The sequence below is a fragment of the Natator depressus genome, chromosome 7 (genome assembly GCF_965152275.1).
Source record: "Natator depressus isolate rNatDep1 chromosome 7, rNatDep2.hap1, whole genome shotgun sequence".
Lineage (NCBI taxonomy): Eukaryota > Metazoa > Chordata > Testudines > Cheloniidae > Natator > Natator depressus.
This window is the reverse complement of record NC_134240.1, coordinates 66737334-66753644: the sequence shown is the minus strand read 5'-3', so window position 1 is coordinate 66753644 and position 16311 is coordinate 66737334. Positions and strand designations below refer to the sequence as shown.

Genomic DNA, 16311 nt, shown 5'->3' with positions numbered 1-16311 from the left:
TATCCCAAGAGTGGATTTATGTTTCTATTCAGAAAATCACCTGCAAAATCCAGTCCAGTGGTCTAACAGCAGCACAAGTTCTTGAATTCCCAAGCTAGCAGGAAGACATGTGGCTCTAACCCCAGAAGCCAGGAGGACAGCAAGCTGCATCTGCTCAAAGCTCAAGCTGACACAAGTCTTCCCTAGGGAGCTACATGGAACCCATGTCAGAGGGGAGAGAGAACAGCAACAAGAAGCAGTTGATGGTGGAGATGAACACAATGTGGGATTCACAGGGAATACCCCTCCGCATTAAAAATCACCTGCCTGAGCAAATCTGAATATGCAGGTAAACAGGCACTTTGTAAAAAACCTGCCTTTGTTAGCAAAGATTTAAGACCCCTGCCCCACCCCAACCCTGGGGCACCATTTCAGATTTGTGGAGGGGGGCACTTTAAGCGTGATTCCAGGGGTCACTTAGGGACCTGAAAACTCTAGTTTTTTGGCAGATAATTTAATAATTAGCTGACAGGAGCACTGTAGCTAATTCCTATATAAAAGAAAGAAAATTAAATATTAGACCCACTCAGCTCTAATACTAACATGTTCTGACATCTTGTGGCAAGTCACTTAAGGGATACTGGTTAGGTTTACAATTTTAATGTATGTTCTTACTTTGTTACTAAGGGCTAGTCTACACTGGCAATGCTAAAGCTAAAAAAACCCTTAAAAAACCCCATTAAAAAAAACCAAGAAAGCGCTAAAAAAACCCCACCTCCACGAGTGGCATAGCTCCCAGCACTGAGAGCGTGACTCCCAGCGCTGGTGCACTGTGTACACTGGCGCTTTACAGCACTGAAACTTGCTGCGCTCAGGGATGTGTTTTTTCACACCCCTGAGTGAGACAGTTGCAGAGCTGTAAAGTCCCAATGTAGACAAGCCCTAACTCTGTTGAGAGACGGAGATTCCATCAGGACTCCTGGGTTCTGGGAAGGGAGTGGGGTCTAGTGGGTTACAGTGGGGGGTCAGATACATCTGAGTTATATATAAGAACATAAGAATGGCCATACTGGGTCAGATCGATGGTCCATCTAGCCCAGTATCCTGTCTTCTGACAGTGGCCAATGCCAGGTGCTTCAGAGGGAATGGACAGAACAAGTGCTTCATCCCCTATCACCCACCTATCACCCACATCAAGTGCTTCATCCCCTATCACCCACTCTCAGCTTCTGGCAAAGAGCGGCTAGGGACACTTCAGAGCATGGTGTTGCACCCCTGCCAATCCTGGGTAATAGCCATTGATGGACCTATCCTCCATGAACTTATCTAGTTCTTTTTTGAACCCTGTTATAGTTTCTGCCTTCAAAACATCTCCTGGCAATGAGTTCCATGGGTTTACTGTGAAGAAATACTTTCTTTTTTTGTTTTAAAGCTGCTGCCTATTGCTTTCATTGGGTGATGCCTAGTTCTCGTGTTATGTGAAGGAATAAATAACATTTCCTTATTCAATTTTTCCACACCATTAATGATTTTATAGACTCTATCATATCTCTGTTAGTTATCTCTTTTCCAAGCTGAAAAATCACAGTCTTATTAATCTCTCTTCATACAGAAACTGTTCCATACCCCGAATCATTTCTGTTGCCCTCCTCTGTACCTTTTCTAATTCTAATATATCTTTTTAGAGATGGGGTGACCAGATCTGTATGCAGTATTCAAGATGTGGGTATACCATGGATTTATATAGAGGCAATTATATTTTCTGTTTTATTATTTAGCTTTTTCCTAATGATTCCTAACATTGTTTAATTGCCACTACACAGTGAGCAGATGTTTTCAGAGAACTAGCCAGAATAACTCCAAGATCTCTTTCTTGACAGGTAGAAGCTAATTTAGACCCCATCATTTTGTATATATATACTTGGAATTATATTTTGCCAGGTGCATTACTTGGCATTTCTCAACACTGAATTTCATCTGTTATTTTGTTGCCCATTCAGCCAGTGTTCTGAGGTCCTTTGTAACTCTTCACAGTCTGCTTTGGACTTAGCTAGCTTGAATAATTTTGTATCGTCTGCAAATTTTGCCAAATTTTGTTTATTCTTTTTTCCAGATCATTTATGAACATGTTGAACAGTACAGACCCCCCCGGGGGGGGGGCGACACACCACTATTTATTATTTACCCCCCTGCATTCTGAGAACTGCCCATTTAGTCTTAGCCTTTGTTGCCTATCTTTCAACTGGAGCGCCTGGCAATGCTTTCAGGATCATCAAACGATCTTTAATTTAAGAACAAGCCTTTTGTCACCTTAATCACCATGCCTCTGTTTATAAACAAACTCCCTGCGCCAAGGGCGGAGGCTGGCAGCAGCATGGAACTCACCGCACGCAACAAGCAAGTCGTGCTGCCCTGACGAGTCTGTCTGAGGCTAGGGCATGTGCAGTAAGCAGACCGATATGCATCGAACGCCTCTACATGGCGCTCTACGCATACAACTCTCGAGCGAGAAAGCTCCGGCGAGCTCCCACGCGCGCGGCGCAGCCCCCGCCAGCGAGCCCCGGGGAGCTCGAATGCACCCTGCACCGCCCCGCCCCGCCCCGCCGGGACGCCAACCGTGCTCCGCAGCGCGGCTGAGCTGCCAGCACTAGAGCCAGCGAGGGGCGGGGCTTCTGACAGAGAACCAGCCTCCCCAGCGGAGAGGTTCGAGCTCAGGCCTGATTGTCCTCACTCCCCCCGCCGCCCAAGCGGGAATGGTCTGGTCCGGGTGAAACAGTCCGCTTCCCCCCCTTCACTTCGGGCGACAGTGACGGCGCTCAGCCCCGCCGCCGCGGGGCGAGGCTGTGAGCTGCTCTCGAGGCCAGCGCCGGAATGGCGGCGCCCCCCGGCGGCTATTTCCGTTGCGTCAGCCGCTTCTGGATGGGCGTCATTGCCGTCTCCATAGGCTACTTCGCTGTGAGTCGCCGGGCAGTCAGCGGCGGGAGGGGTGTGGGGGCCGGGCTAGGGGGAATGGGGGGGGGGGGTTGCAGGCGGTAGGTGAGTAATGGGGGATAGAAGGTGCTGGGGCGGGGCAGGGCTGAGGCGGGGGTGGTGGGAGCCCAGTGAGTGAGGTGGTTGGTTGCATTTATGAGGTGATGAAAATGAAAACAGCATAAGGGCAGTTGTTTTAGGGGTAGCTATTTTCCCCCCTCCCCACCTCGTCTGTTTATGCAAGTGGGATATAACTCCCCCCCCCCCCCAAGAGTTGACAGCAGAAAGAAACTTTGCCAGGAGATGGTGAAGTTGGTAAAGATACCTGAATGGCCGATCAATACTATCACCTACATAAGGCTTGTTTAGAGTAGGGATTTTTGTATGTCTACAAAAAAAATCCCACTCTTGCAAAGAGCAGAGCATCTTCCCCTGCTACCAGCAGTGCACTCTTCTTGTGCACGCAAAGCTCCTGCTACCGTGACAGTTAAACATGCTTAGAGTACATTTAATTGGCATAGTGTCAAACACCGGTGACCTTGGGAGACTTGTGTACAGTAGCCTTCTGTCCCGTTCTAAAGGTAGGAGAGCTGAACCAGTATTGCCAACAGTTGGAATAAAAATAAATAAATAAATTGCAGTCAGAGGCACCACTGGCCAGATTTTGTACAGAAAAAGGTTCATTCGAACTGAGGAATGAAAGACATAGCTTGTGCACGAAGGAGAAGCACATCCATCAGAGCTTTTTAAAATAAGCTTTTTAAAATAAAATAAGTTCAATTTTGAACTGAATGCTGAAGTGAGTGGGGATCCAGCAGGGAATTTGAAGATGGACTGCACATCTTTAAATAGAGAAGAAGGTGAAGCATTGCACTGGTAATGCAAATTTTGAATATGCAGAAGGGGAGACAGGTTTCCAATACTTTAGAATTTCCACATAGTGGAAGCTGAGACAGAAGTGTGTATTGGTAAAACCACTTCTTAACGTGAGTAGAGACCAAAAGTTACACTTGGCCAATTAGTAAATTGCGTGAAAAAAGTGGTGGTGGGTTGAGTTTCATTGAGACAACTGCAAGTACCATTATGTTTTTGACTTTTGTTGTCAGATTTAGCAAAGGTCTAGTCTACACTGGCAACGTTAAAGTGCTGCTGTGGCAGCGCTTTAACACAGCTTGTGTAGTTGCGGCAGAGCGCTGGGAGAGAGCTCTGCCAGCGATCTTTAAAAACAAAACAAAAAACCACCTCCAGGAGGGGCGTGGCTCCCAGCGCTGGGGCACTGTCTATATCTGCACTTTGCTGCACTCAGGGGTGTGCTTTTTCACACCCCGAGTGAGAAAGTTGCAGCACTGTAAAGTGCCAGTGTAAACGAGCCCAAAGAGACTAAGGATTGTATGGGCACAGTGACTAAACCAGTCTTATATTTAAAAATGGACATTGGCTACTGTTTCAACTAACACCCAAGAATACTATGGACACGAGAGGGAAAGTTCAGTTTGTGTACTTGACAGCCATTTATGGTCTGTTTCTTTGGTTCCTTCGTACAGTAATTTTCCTTTTGTTTGTATGGATCTTTCCCAAAGCAACAAGCATGAGAGAATTATTTTAAAAAGTTAGATTACTAAGATCAGCAGGAGTGGTTCAGAAAAATACTCTTGAACCACTTCTTGAAAATAGTAGATTTCAAGTTCGCCTTATCCATTTAAAAACTCATTCTGTCCCAGCACTGCACAATTTTAGTCCCTGCCTGCCTGTTTTACCTTTCTTTCCTACCCTCACCCTTCCCCAGTCTTTCCCCCTACTTGGTTGTTGTCTGTTCCCTTCTATTTTGGCCCTGTGTCCCTACCTTCCAGTTCCTCCTCAAAACATTTCTGGGGTGGGAAAAGGTATTGCACTTGCACAACTCAAGCATTGTGCAAGTTCTGACATACTGGTTACCAACCAAAGCTATTGTATAATGATACTGCTGTTATGCTTTCCCTCCCTCCTCCTACGCCTTCAGTGTCTAATCAGCATTTACAGAACTTGGCAAGTTAGATTTTGAACTTTCAATACCACAGACAATTTATCTTGCCTGTCAAACATCATGCATAATTCCTGTCTGTTAATGATTCATTTGGTGCATTTACCACTCATCCCTTCCATCTCCTCAGCCCCTACATCTGGTGTAACTAGCACAAGAAATGCAGTCATAAGCCTGTTTTGCTTGTATCCCCCAGCCTAAGAGCACCTCTTTTGTTGCAGTCATCTTAGAGCAGGGGTGGGCAAACATTTTGGCCCGAGGGCCACATCGGGGTTGCAAAACTGTATGGAGGGCCAGGTAGGGAAGGCTGTGCCTCCCCAAACAGCCTGGCCCACACCCCCATCTGCCTCCTCCCACTTCCCGCCCTTTGACTGCCCCCCTCAGAATCCCCGACTCATCCAACCCCCCCTGCTCCTTGTCCCGACTGCCCACTCCTGAGACCCCCCCGACCCTATCCAACCCCCTGCTCCCTGACTGCCCTGACCACTATTCACAACCCCGCCCCCTGAGAGGCCCCCCGGGACTCCCACGCTTATCCAACCCATTCCCTGACTCCCCCCCCCCCCCCCCCCGAACCTCTGCCCCATCCAACTGCTCTCTGTCCCCTGACTGCCCCCTGGGACTCCCTGCCCCTTATCCAACCCTCTGGCCCCCTGCCCACTTACCATGCCGCTCAAAGCAGCATGTCTGGCAGCTGCACCAGCCAGCCGGAGTCAGACATGCTGCCACGCTGCCCTACAGGAGCACGCAGCCCCACCGCCCAGAGCGCTGCCTGTGCAGTGGCGTGGCTGTGGAGGAGGGGGAACAGCAGGGGAGCGGCCGGGAACTCAAGGGCCAGGCAGGACGGTCCCACGGGCCATAGTTTGCCCACCTCTGTCTTAGAGGGCTAGTAGCCTGCCTGTTAAGGATGGGGGGAGAAATGGGCAAAGGTGAGAAAATAGCACATGTATGTGAAATCAGCATGTATAAGGGTCCAATTTAATAGCAAGCAAATTTGAGGAGGGATGAGAGGAATCAAATTTAAAGTCTCAAGCTTAATGTTTTCTCCTTAAAGTAAGAATTTTGGGATTACTAAAGTGTATGTTTCTCTTAGTGGGTAGTCTTTTTACCTTCAACAATACCCTACGAGAATCTGGGACAACTTGGCCATTTTACTAAATACTTAGTGGACAGCCACCCCAAACTGCTATATAATGGGTAAGTTGGATTTGGAAAGCTAATGTTTTTGCTACTTACATTGTTGTTTCTCCATCTCCACCCCCTACTTAAGATTCCATAATTTAATTTGCTAGTTTGTTACATTTTAATGGCTTGTGTTTCACCTCAGTGGAGGTAGGGGTGGTGAAAGTCTAGGTGAATGAAACTTGTTAAGGCCAGTTCCTGTTAAGCCTCTCGGGGAGGTGGAGTACAAGGAGCGCTCCAGCCAGGGCACGCTCTACGTGCCTTGCCAGTGTGGATGGGGAGTAAAGTAGAGCTCAAGGCACGTAGAGCGCTCTGACTCCCTGGCTGGAGCGCTCCTGGTACTCCACCTCCCCGAGAGGATTAACAGGTGTTGCACATTGGCTGAGATGCTCCAGCGTAAACGGAGAGTAACGTTATTACGCACTGATTACAGAAACTCCCCATAATCCTTTTAACTGAAGCATTCTCTCTTGTTTTGTTGTGAACTCCGGATGTAGAAGTGCAGTTTCAAAGCTCCCTTTCGGGGGGGCTGTTTATCAAAAAAACAAACACAGCTACTGTTTGCTTTGAATGAGTGAGAGGCAGGCAGGGGGGCTCCATTTGGAGTGCCGACAGCTAATGTTTGCTTGGGGGGGGTCATGGGGGGGCGTTGGGGTCCGTTTCCGCAAGCGGCTGCTTATCTCGTCTATGAGAAAAAAAAGAAACAGCTGCCGTTTGCTTTCAGTGAGTGAGAGAGAGGCGGGGGAGGGAGTGGGGTCTGTACTTACAAGACAGCGTGCTGACAGACTCTCAGCACCCCAAAAACCAACTCTCTCTCCCCCCACGTTCCCTGTCACACTCCACGCCCCGCATTTGAGAAGCACGTTGCAGCCACTTGAATGCTGGGATAGCTGCCCACAATGCACCACTCCCAATGCAGCCGCAAATGTGGCCAGAACAGTGCGGTGGCAGCTGTCAGTGTGGACAGACTGCAGCTCTTTCCCTACTCAGCTGTACAAAGGCGGGCTTAACTCACAGCGCTGTACATCTGTAAGTGTAGCCAAGGCCTCAGTATCTAGATAAAAATTACTCTGTGTGCCTTGGTGTGTTGCTTCAGATGCCAGATTGGTATCCACAGCTCCTAACTGGAACAAGGCTACACATTAAAATTGGTGGTGGACAAATGCTACAAGTTCAGAAAAGCATGTATCTGGGCACCAATATACAAGAGAATGGCACATTACAAGAGCATATCAACACAGACCAAAATGATTTCATGGACCTGTTTTTAGAAGGGCTTTGTTAAAAGCTTCAAATTGCTTCATCATTACTCCACTTTGAAGACTGACCGCTTTTGACTTATTTGAAAAGCTAGTCTTTTCTTAAATGCCAAATTAGGCATGTATTTGATCTCTTCATACCACCTGTTTATAAACTAAAGCTAATAAAACTTCTAGTAACTATAAATCCAGTGAAAAGCTGACCATTTGACTTCTCTGGTACTTGGATTGCACCTCTAATAAATACAAGGCTAAATTCTGTAGTGAGGCAAGCGTGTATTGTCTTCACTGAAAGTTGAGCCTGATACTGTCCTGTAGGATTTGGCTCAGTATCTGCTATTTCACAAATATACCATGAAAACTTTTGGATGAATACCAGGTGCTTTAGGTGATGCACTGTACCTGAACTTCATAGCTTGTCCTTAGAATACAGTTAAGAGAGATGCTGCCTCTTGCCCTTAGACTACAAATGTATCTGTCTTCTAGAAAAAGCAGAAAGCTAGCTTCTCTATTTCTTAAATATCTTCTTTCAATCTTTTGCATTATGGTCACAGTGTGGCCCTAATTTTCAACAACATTAAAACTAATGTGTTTGCTTATCTTACCAGGTTTTGGCTTGCCTGGGGAATTCATATAGCTGAAGCATTGTACAGTATCAAGTTATGCAAGTAAGTTGTTTGTGTGTGGTTTTTTAAATTCCTCTCTTAGATTTTATGGCCAAGATTTTAATTAAAAAAAAAAAAGCCTAAAAAGGTAAATATGAGTTTAGGAACCTAACTTCAGGCACTGTTACTGAGGGAATCTGGGAGGAAGAGTTCATCTCCCATGTGGTGCTCTGATATTTCAGTTAGCCATTTAAAAAAAAAATTTCAATTCTGCCAAGTCTATTACATTTAAACTTTCACAATTGAGCAAATCTGTGGATTTTAAACATTTTTTTTATTTTTATCAAATTAAGTTTTCAGTTGTGGGAAACTGAAAAGTATCAGAATTTTTTAATGAGCGGTATTGAGATTCAAAACATTAAAGCCTTATAACCCTTAACACTAGTTGTCAAAATATACCAAGTAAATAAATATCCGTAAACTGAGTTCTCAAGCAGCATTTTTCTTACTTATCTGCAAATTTCAGTTATTATTGATTAAAAGTGTTTTTATTGGTCTATGTGTGTTTGATTAAATTGGTGTTTACTGACATTTACTGATTAATCTTTCCAAATCTAACTATAGTGCAGAGTGCTATAGAAAAGAGTCATATCGACAGGTAGAATAAAAACAATTCTGGTAAGTCTGGAGAGGAGGGGTCAAGGGAGCCCTTGACACCTGCCCCTGCCCCTCTCCCCCGTTCCATCATTTATACTCTTTCCCTTATGAGAGAAGAGAATCTGGATGAAAAGAGTCCAAGATGGCCCGTCTCTCTGGCAGTCTTTCTGGATTCAGCTCTATGAGCTTGGTCTATCAGAGTCTATTACCGCCTTAGTGGGGCCTACCTTCTGCCCCTCTAGGGACTTACTGCTTTGCTGCCAGTTAGGTCAGTTGAAAAGGCAATGGTCACAAGTGGCAGTATCTGTTGGCAGCAGTCTCTGAAGTGGAATAGCCTTCTTCCTGTTCATTGCCCCTTCCCCTTTTAAGCTCCTTCCCCTCCAGGATGGACAAGCCTTGCAGGTTTGCCTCCTTAGTACTAAACAGGCCCACAAGAGCTGGTTGATCTCCTCTACACCAGAGTAAGGACACGTCCCTTCACATAATTTCAAATATTAAGACCAAATTAGGGGCTTTTCTTTAAATAGATCTCAAAGATAAACAAAGATAAATAAGATTATTGGCCTAGTGTATGGGAGAGAAGCTGTAGATTTGAAATCTTGATTTTAGTAGGCTTCTTGATACAGTCTCACACACCAGTGTCATAAGCACATAAGGAAATGTGGTCAGGATGAAATTACTTTAAGATGGGTGCACAGCTGTCAAAAAAGACCATGCTTAAAAAGTAATCAATGGTTTGCTGTCAGACTGGGAGGGTGTACCTAGTGGTATTCTGCAGGGATCTCTCCTGGTTTAGGTACGATTCAGTAATGACTAGGACAATGGAGCAAAGAGTATGCTTATAAAATTTGCAGATAACACCTGGGAGGGGTTGCAAGCAGTTTGGAAGACAGGATTTACAGGACCTTGACAAATTGGAGAATTGGTCTGAATTCAACAAGATAAAATTCAATAAAGACAACCACACTTAAGACGGGGGTTGGAGACAGGGGAAAATCAAATGTACAGCTACAAAATGGGGAATAACTTGCTGGCTGGCAATAGTGCTGAAAAAGAACCTGGGAGTTACAGTGTATCACAAATTGAACAAGTCAACAATGTGATGCAGTTGGAAAAAAGTTTGTACTCTGGGATGTATTAATAGAAGTGTTGTATGCAAGACAAGGGTAGTAATTGTTCCACTCTCCTCGGCACTGGTGAAGCCTCAGCTGGACTATTGTGTCCAATTCTGGGTGCCACACTTTAGGAAAGATGTGGACAAATTGGAGGGAGTCCAGAAGAGAGCACCAAAGATGATAAAAGGTTTAGAGACGCTGACCTATGAGGAAAGGTTAAAAAACTGGCCATGTTTAATCTAGAGGAAAGAAGACTCAGGAGGGAGACCTAACAGTCAAATCTTGTAAAAAGAAGACTGTAATCCATTATTCTTCTTGTCAGCTGAAGGTAGAATAGGCAGTAATGGGCTTAATCTGCAACAAGGGAGACTTGGGTTAGATATTAGGAAATACTTTCTAACCATAAGGATAGTTAAGATCTGGAATAGGCTTTCAAGGGAGGTTGTGGAATCCCTATCATGGAAGATTTTTAAAAACAGGTTGGCCAGACACCTGTCAGGGATGGTCTAGGGTTACTGGGTACTGCCTCGGCGCAGGGGGCAGGATCTGAGGACCTTCCAGCCCTACATTTCTGTGATTCTGTAAAATAACTTCTGAGCATCTTTGTCATCAATAGAGCTGATACATCTTGTGAAAAATGCGAGTGTGGGGCTCGGTGGGACTTGGCTGCCACCTAGTGGTGTTTTGTGAATTAGAACGTGTATAAAGTATCAGAGGGGTAGCCATGTTAGTCTGGATCTGTAAAAGCGGCAAAGAGTCCTGTGGCACCTTATAGACTAACAGACGTATTGGAGCGCAAGTGTATAAAGGAATCCTGGAATATAAGGAATTCTATTTGCATCAGTCACAGGGTCCAGAAGTTCAGCCCTACTCAAACAAACATGTATATGGCTCAGGAGTAAAAGATTGTGAAGGTTCTACAGTCAGAGTAATCGTTCTTATGTTCACTCTAAACCCCATGTTGATCAGCAATACTTTTGAAACTTAATACTTTCAACTGATTTTTTAAAAACTTATTATGTAGCTCTTCTGCCAAGTTGCAGTCTTGCTTTCATCTTGGTTCATGTGTACTGGGAAAGGGAAGGACAGTCTCATTCAGTGTTCTGGAAACCTACACATGCTCTTCTTCCACTTGTCACAGGCTGTCTGGCACTCCTTATTCAGACAAAACTTCAAAGTAAATAGTGCTTTTGTTTTGTCCATGTAACGATTGCTGATATGGCCCTCAGATTATTTGTATTTGGGGAAAAAAAAAAAAAGTTGTCCTCAGTTGATTTAATTAAAAGTAGAGTATGAAGTGATGCCTATTTGCAGTTATATAACTTCCCAATTTTAAAAGGTAGAAAGGGCAGACTTCTCTCTCTGTTAAAAATACCTAAGATTGTGCACAAATTTACAAGAGCATCTGCCTGATGTCAGACATAGTAGGTATGACAACCCCTTCTAGGTTTTGCACCCTACAGGAAGCACTTAAGTTTAATAAAACATTAGTAAAATGTGAAGTGCTATGAAGAGGAAGAAATAGAGAGTACCTACTTAACACCTTGTTTCTGATAAGCCTGTGCTCACACAGATGCTGTTAATATCGTTCCAATGATATGAACATCCACTTTCCAGTAGTACTTGTAGACATTACTAAGGAGACAGGAAATGAAATGGAACAGTTAACTGTCATTGAGGGTAGAAAGTATTTGTTTGCCTATATTATACATACACACACTTTTTGCAAGAGTGTAATCTTGCATAAGCAAAGTTGCAGTATTTGAAAAACTGTCAATGAATGCAGAAAAAAGTCAGGAACGCTAAAGCCCTGTTTGGACTACAAGGGTATAGAGCGAGTGTGTTTTAAACACTAGCTTTCTTTACAGTAGGTACTAAAAACATGTTCACAGGTATTAGCTAACACATTTGCTATCTGCTCATCTCCCTCATCTAGACAGGGCCCAACAGTATAAATAGGGTTAGGATATTTTTGTTGAAATTGGTAGAGGGAGCACCAAGTAAGTTGAGGCAGCGTGTATAGTTAAAGCTTCCTCTATTACACATGTTAAATCAGAACTTGAGTCTAGCCCATCAGCTATTTTTATACCTCCAATAATGAGCTTTTCACTTAGTTCCTGACCAGTTTGTCAGGAGCTTTTGTGGCATTATCTATTTACCCTTTCCCCACTCATTATAAGGAAGGGCAGAAAAAAGTTAGAGCTTCACATTTTTGGGGATTGTTTTTTAATGAATCTCAGTGCACTCCCAGACTTAGTCTACAGTGACTTAAAGCATATGCTAGTTCTCTTGACACTATTAGCCTTACGCTCTTGGAAATGGCTGCAGCGCGGGAAGAAGCCATTTTTCTGATGGTTTCACCAGTGAAAGTTATGATTTCCAAAGCAATAGCACCTGATGGGGGAAGGAGAGGGTTGGAGGCTTGTCTTATTCCTTAGACTAACTAGCAGGTGTGCTTCCATCAGTAGCAAGCGCTGGCTAGTGAAGAATAGGCTCTCAGAATGCTTGTGGAGCAGTGAAGTCTGCTCCAGATCACACTCCAGAATTTGATCCTGCACCAGATTATCTCTCTTCCTCCTTGCTGCAATATGGAGAAACACCAACATAGTTAGCCAACCCTGCACCTGTTGAGGTCATGGATCTTTTAATGAACATTCAAGAGGTTAAGTTAAGTGAGCGTTAAGTGTGCCTTGTATGTTGATTTTGTTTGAATTTACCTTGGAAATGTATAGTCAGTACAAAAGTTGCAAACTTTTTAATTAATAGACAGTTGAGAAAACTACTCCAGTGTAATCTCAATGGATCTGGGTTAGTATTGCTCCCTCTACACTGTGATGTACTGTTCTTGGAATTGCTAACTATCACTGTGCAGCCCATTTCTTTAACTGACAAAGTAGCCTGAAATCATTACATAAAGCACTGAAAAGCATTAGTCTGTTTAGCTAATAGTGTTTCCACAGAATCAACTTTCCACATGCAAATCAGCTGTTCCGTATGAAAAAAGTTTCACACTGTTTAAGAAACATGATCCCTGTTATTGCTGCTAAGTCTTATCTGTTGACATTATTAACTCATCACTGCCCCTGAAATTCCTGCTTCATAAGATACACACAGACCTTGTCTTTTGCTAACTTTAATTTGCTGTCTATTCTCCAGGCTGCCACTGTGACTGAAAAGCTCTTTCCATAGTGAAAATACATTAATAAACTCTGTATCATGTAGGGATTTGCTTAGCATACTGTACTTGACTTCATGATTACTTTACACAAGTAATGCCAAATGTCTCATCCCCATGCTTATTTTGTACTTCAGTATATACAGGAAATGAGGCTTAGGCTGTACATAATGTTAACATTGACAGTATCAATAACTTGAGTTAAACTGTCAGAAAAACATGTCTAGTGATCGTGGTTAACAAGTCTTCATTAGTAGTACAGAGGACTGTGTTAAATGGAGGGTAAAAGTTGAGCCTCATTACTAAACATTCCTCACATCAAGGTGCTTTGAACTGTAAACCTCAATTAATATGATCAGTCTTGCGTTAGATCCATTTCACAGTCCACTTTTATGGAGAGCATATAGTATGCTAAATAAAATCTAACTTTGTTTTACTGCAGGACCAAAGGCATCACTGACAGCTCTGTTCAACGTCGATGGTTCATCCAAACCTTCCTCTTTGGTATAGCTTCTCTCTCCCACCTGCTAGCCTACAAGCCTCCGCCTAAGAAGCGGAGATAAAGGATTGGGAAAGAGGCAAATGAGGCGAATATATTTCAACCTTGTTCTCAGAAAGTGGATCCACCGTATGTGTTTCGTTGCTGTGAATGACCTAAAATGCATTTCCTGTTATGTGAGCCAGTGCACTCATGCCAAGGCAGTCTTGTGGTACCACAGCTATTATTAAATGCCTGGTTTGAGATATGGGCTCACTTGATAGCTCAAGAAATTAGTACGGGAACATGGAGCATCTCACTTTGTGATTGCAAAATTCAGTCCAGATTGGGTCAGAGACCAAATATCACTGCCCTCAGTTCGTTGTTTAATGGCCTATATCTAAAGCTACAATTTTGTCACGGAGGTTGCAGAAGTCACGGATGGCAGAGGGCCACAGGTGACTCGTGGGAGGGACACAAAGAGGCTCCAGCTAAAGGGGAGGACGTGTCCTCCCCATGTGACTCCTTGCCGCCCCTAGCCCGGGCCCCTGTGTTCTCCCCGTCCCACATTACCCTTGGGTGGCGGGACGGGGATGGGCTCTGTCTTGCTGTGCCAGCTCCCCCTGGCATGTTCAGCTGCTCTTCCTGGCAGCCAGACCCCAGAGCCACTCCCAGATGCTGCCTGGTACAGGACAGCAGCTGCCTGGGAGAGTGCCTGGCTGCCGTGAAAGCTGTCTCCCACCCAGGCTTGGCTTCTGGGACAGTGGCTGAGCGAGTCGGAGCCCCCCCATCCCGCTCAGAGTCAGCTCCTGTCCCCAGAAGCTGAGCCTAGGCAGGGGGCAGCCTGCTGCTGCCACAGGCAGGTGCTCTCCCAGTCAGCTGCTGCACTGCAGCAGGCAGCGTGGCTGGAAGAGGAGAGGCTCTGGCCCCGCCTCTTCCCTTCCAGCTCTGGCCCCGGACCTGCTGCTGGGGGCACTTGACCCAGCTGAAGGGGCACTTGGCCCTCTGTGCTCCTACCACAAGTCGCCCCTGTCGGGGGGCCCCCATGGCTCCCAGCCATGGAGCTCCCAGCCGGCCAGGAGATCCTGGAACTCTGAGCCATAGGCGGTGGGGGCCCCTGGAGTGCCGAGCTGGGGACCCTGCAGCTGTCCCATTGCTGTGGGGGACCCCAGGGCCCCAGCAATGATGTGTGCTGGACCCTTTTCCCTACCCATTTTGTTACAGATATTTTTAGTACAAGTCAGGGACAGGTCACGGGCTTCCTTGAATTTTGTTTATTGCCCGTGACCTGTCCCTGACTTGCACTAAAAATATCCGTGACAAAATCTTAGCTTTACCTATATCATGTGTTAAGTTTGCTTCTTACTGAAAACCACAATTCCTCTCCACTCCCACCGAAAGAAAACCCCACCACACTTGTTGGCAATAGGGATTAAGACAGAACTACCCTTTTTTTGGTAGTTGTTTTTCTTCCACATCAGCAGAGAGACACTTTACTTATGTAGTGTAGAGAAGTCTCTGCCTGTTCTAGGTTAGAACTGTTTTCCCAGGCTTTCAATAAACAATTTTCACCAACATTTTTGGTTAAAATTCCACCTACATGTTTTTCTCTAGTTCAGTCTTCCCACATCAGAGGGCAATGTCCCTAAGGTTGCAGGAACACTAGCAAGTGGCTACATTGTACAGGATGATGTGCAATGATCTGAGCCAGAATATGTAGTGAAGCAATTTACTCTGTTTATTTAAGGTGACAGAGAACTTGTTGATGTTACTAAGTGCAGCTATTTTCTGACAGACTGATTAACAATACATAGAAGTCGGATACAATAGAAGTTTTAGAAGGGTTAATTAGAAGGATTCCTAGATAACATTTTCTTATCTCAAAACAGAAGTCTTTTATATCTACTGTTACTGTAATGAAGTATAATTAACTTTTTAACTAGACAATGCACTGGACCAAGAGACTCTGTACTATGCAGTTCCCCAAATATAAGGAGTAAAATTCTGCTCCATCTTTCTTAGACCACCTCTAATAAGCAGTCAATTTGTCTGTGGTTTGACAGCTTTCACTCTACTGTACACTATATGTCTGTCTATTGTTGGACATTTCAGTAATATTAAGAGATTGAAAATGTGTTCTGTCATGTTTTAACATTGCTCCAAAGGAGCACGACCACTTAAAATATCTGAGCTGCTAAATTCAAAGTATTTTGGGGGGGAAAGACTCCCTGATGGCTCTTACATAAATGGAGAGAGCAGTTGCCACCCCCCTTGCTGCAGTAGTGAAGTCACCATGAGTAATCTTGAATACCTTAGGCAGTGCCTACATCTGCCTGTGAAACAAGGCTGCCAGCTCTCTCAATGCTGGCACTGCCCTTTTTAAGCAGTTAGTAAAGGGGTGCAGAGGCGCTTCATTCAAGCACTAGAGCATAGAGAGTTAACTTCTTGACAAATTCTGCTCTAAGTGTAAAGGTATATAAGGCACACCTGAAGAGTTAAGAGGCAGTTTAACAACAACAGTCCTGTGCTGTTAAGAGTAAGAGCATCTAGGAGGGTATAGTGCCATACCTAGTACTAAAGAACAGGGTGTGAGAGCACGAGCTTTGCTTCATTTCTGTAATCCCTCCACCCCTTTAGAACTTCTGATCCTTGAAACCTAAAAATAAAGAATAGAAAGAAAAAGCTGTCTTGAGACTTCTACTTTTGTGAACTGACAAAGTAGGTTAACCAGACAAACAAACAAAAAATATGAACAAATACCTATATACCCAGTGTAAATACTCACTGTGAACCACAGCTGTCTGAAATGCCCATTTAACATATGCTTTTTTTTAAACATACCTAGACACACACACACACACACACCCACAC

The 16311-nt window shown here is 44.6% G+C and overlaps 1 protein-coding gene across 1 annotated transcript; it reads left to right on the top strand.

The window, feature by feature from the left end:
* Positions 1–2663: 2663 nt before the first annotated feature.
* TMEM254 (transmembrane protein 254) lies at positions 2664–14646 on the top strand. Its single transcript, XM_074958683.1, has 4 exons — positions 2664–2934; positions 6063–6166; positions 8019–8078; positions 13405–14646. Exons 1-4 carry the CDS (start codon positions 2851–2853, stop codon positions 13523–13525), a joined length of 369 nt encoding a protein of 122 aa, XP_074814784.1. The 5' UTR covers positions 2664–2850; the 3' UTR covers positions 13526–14646.
* The last annotated feature ends 1665 nt before the right edge of the window (positions 14647–16311 follow it).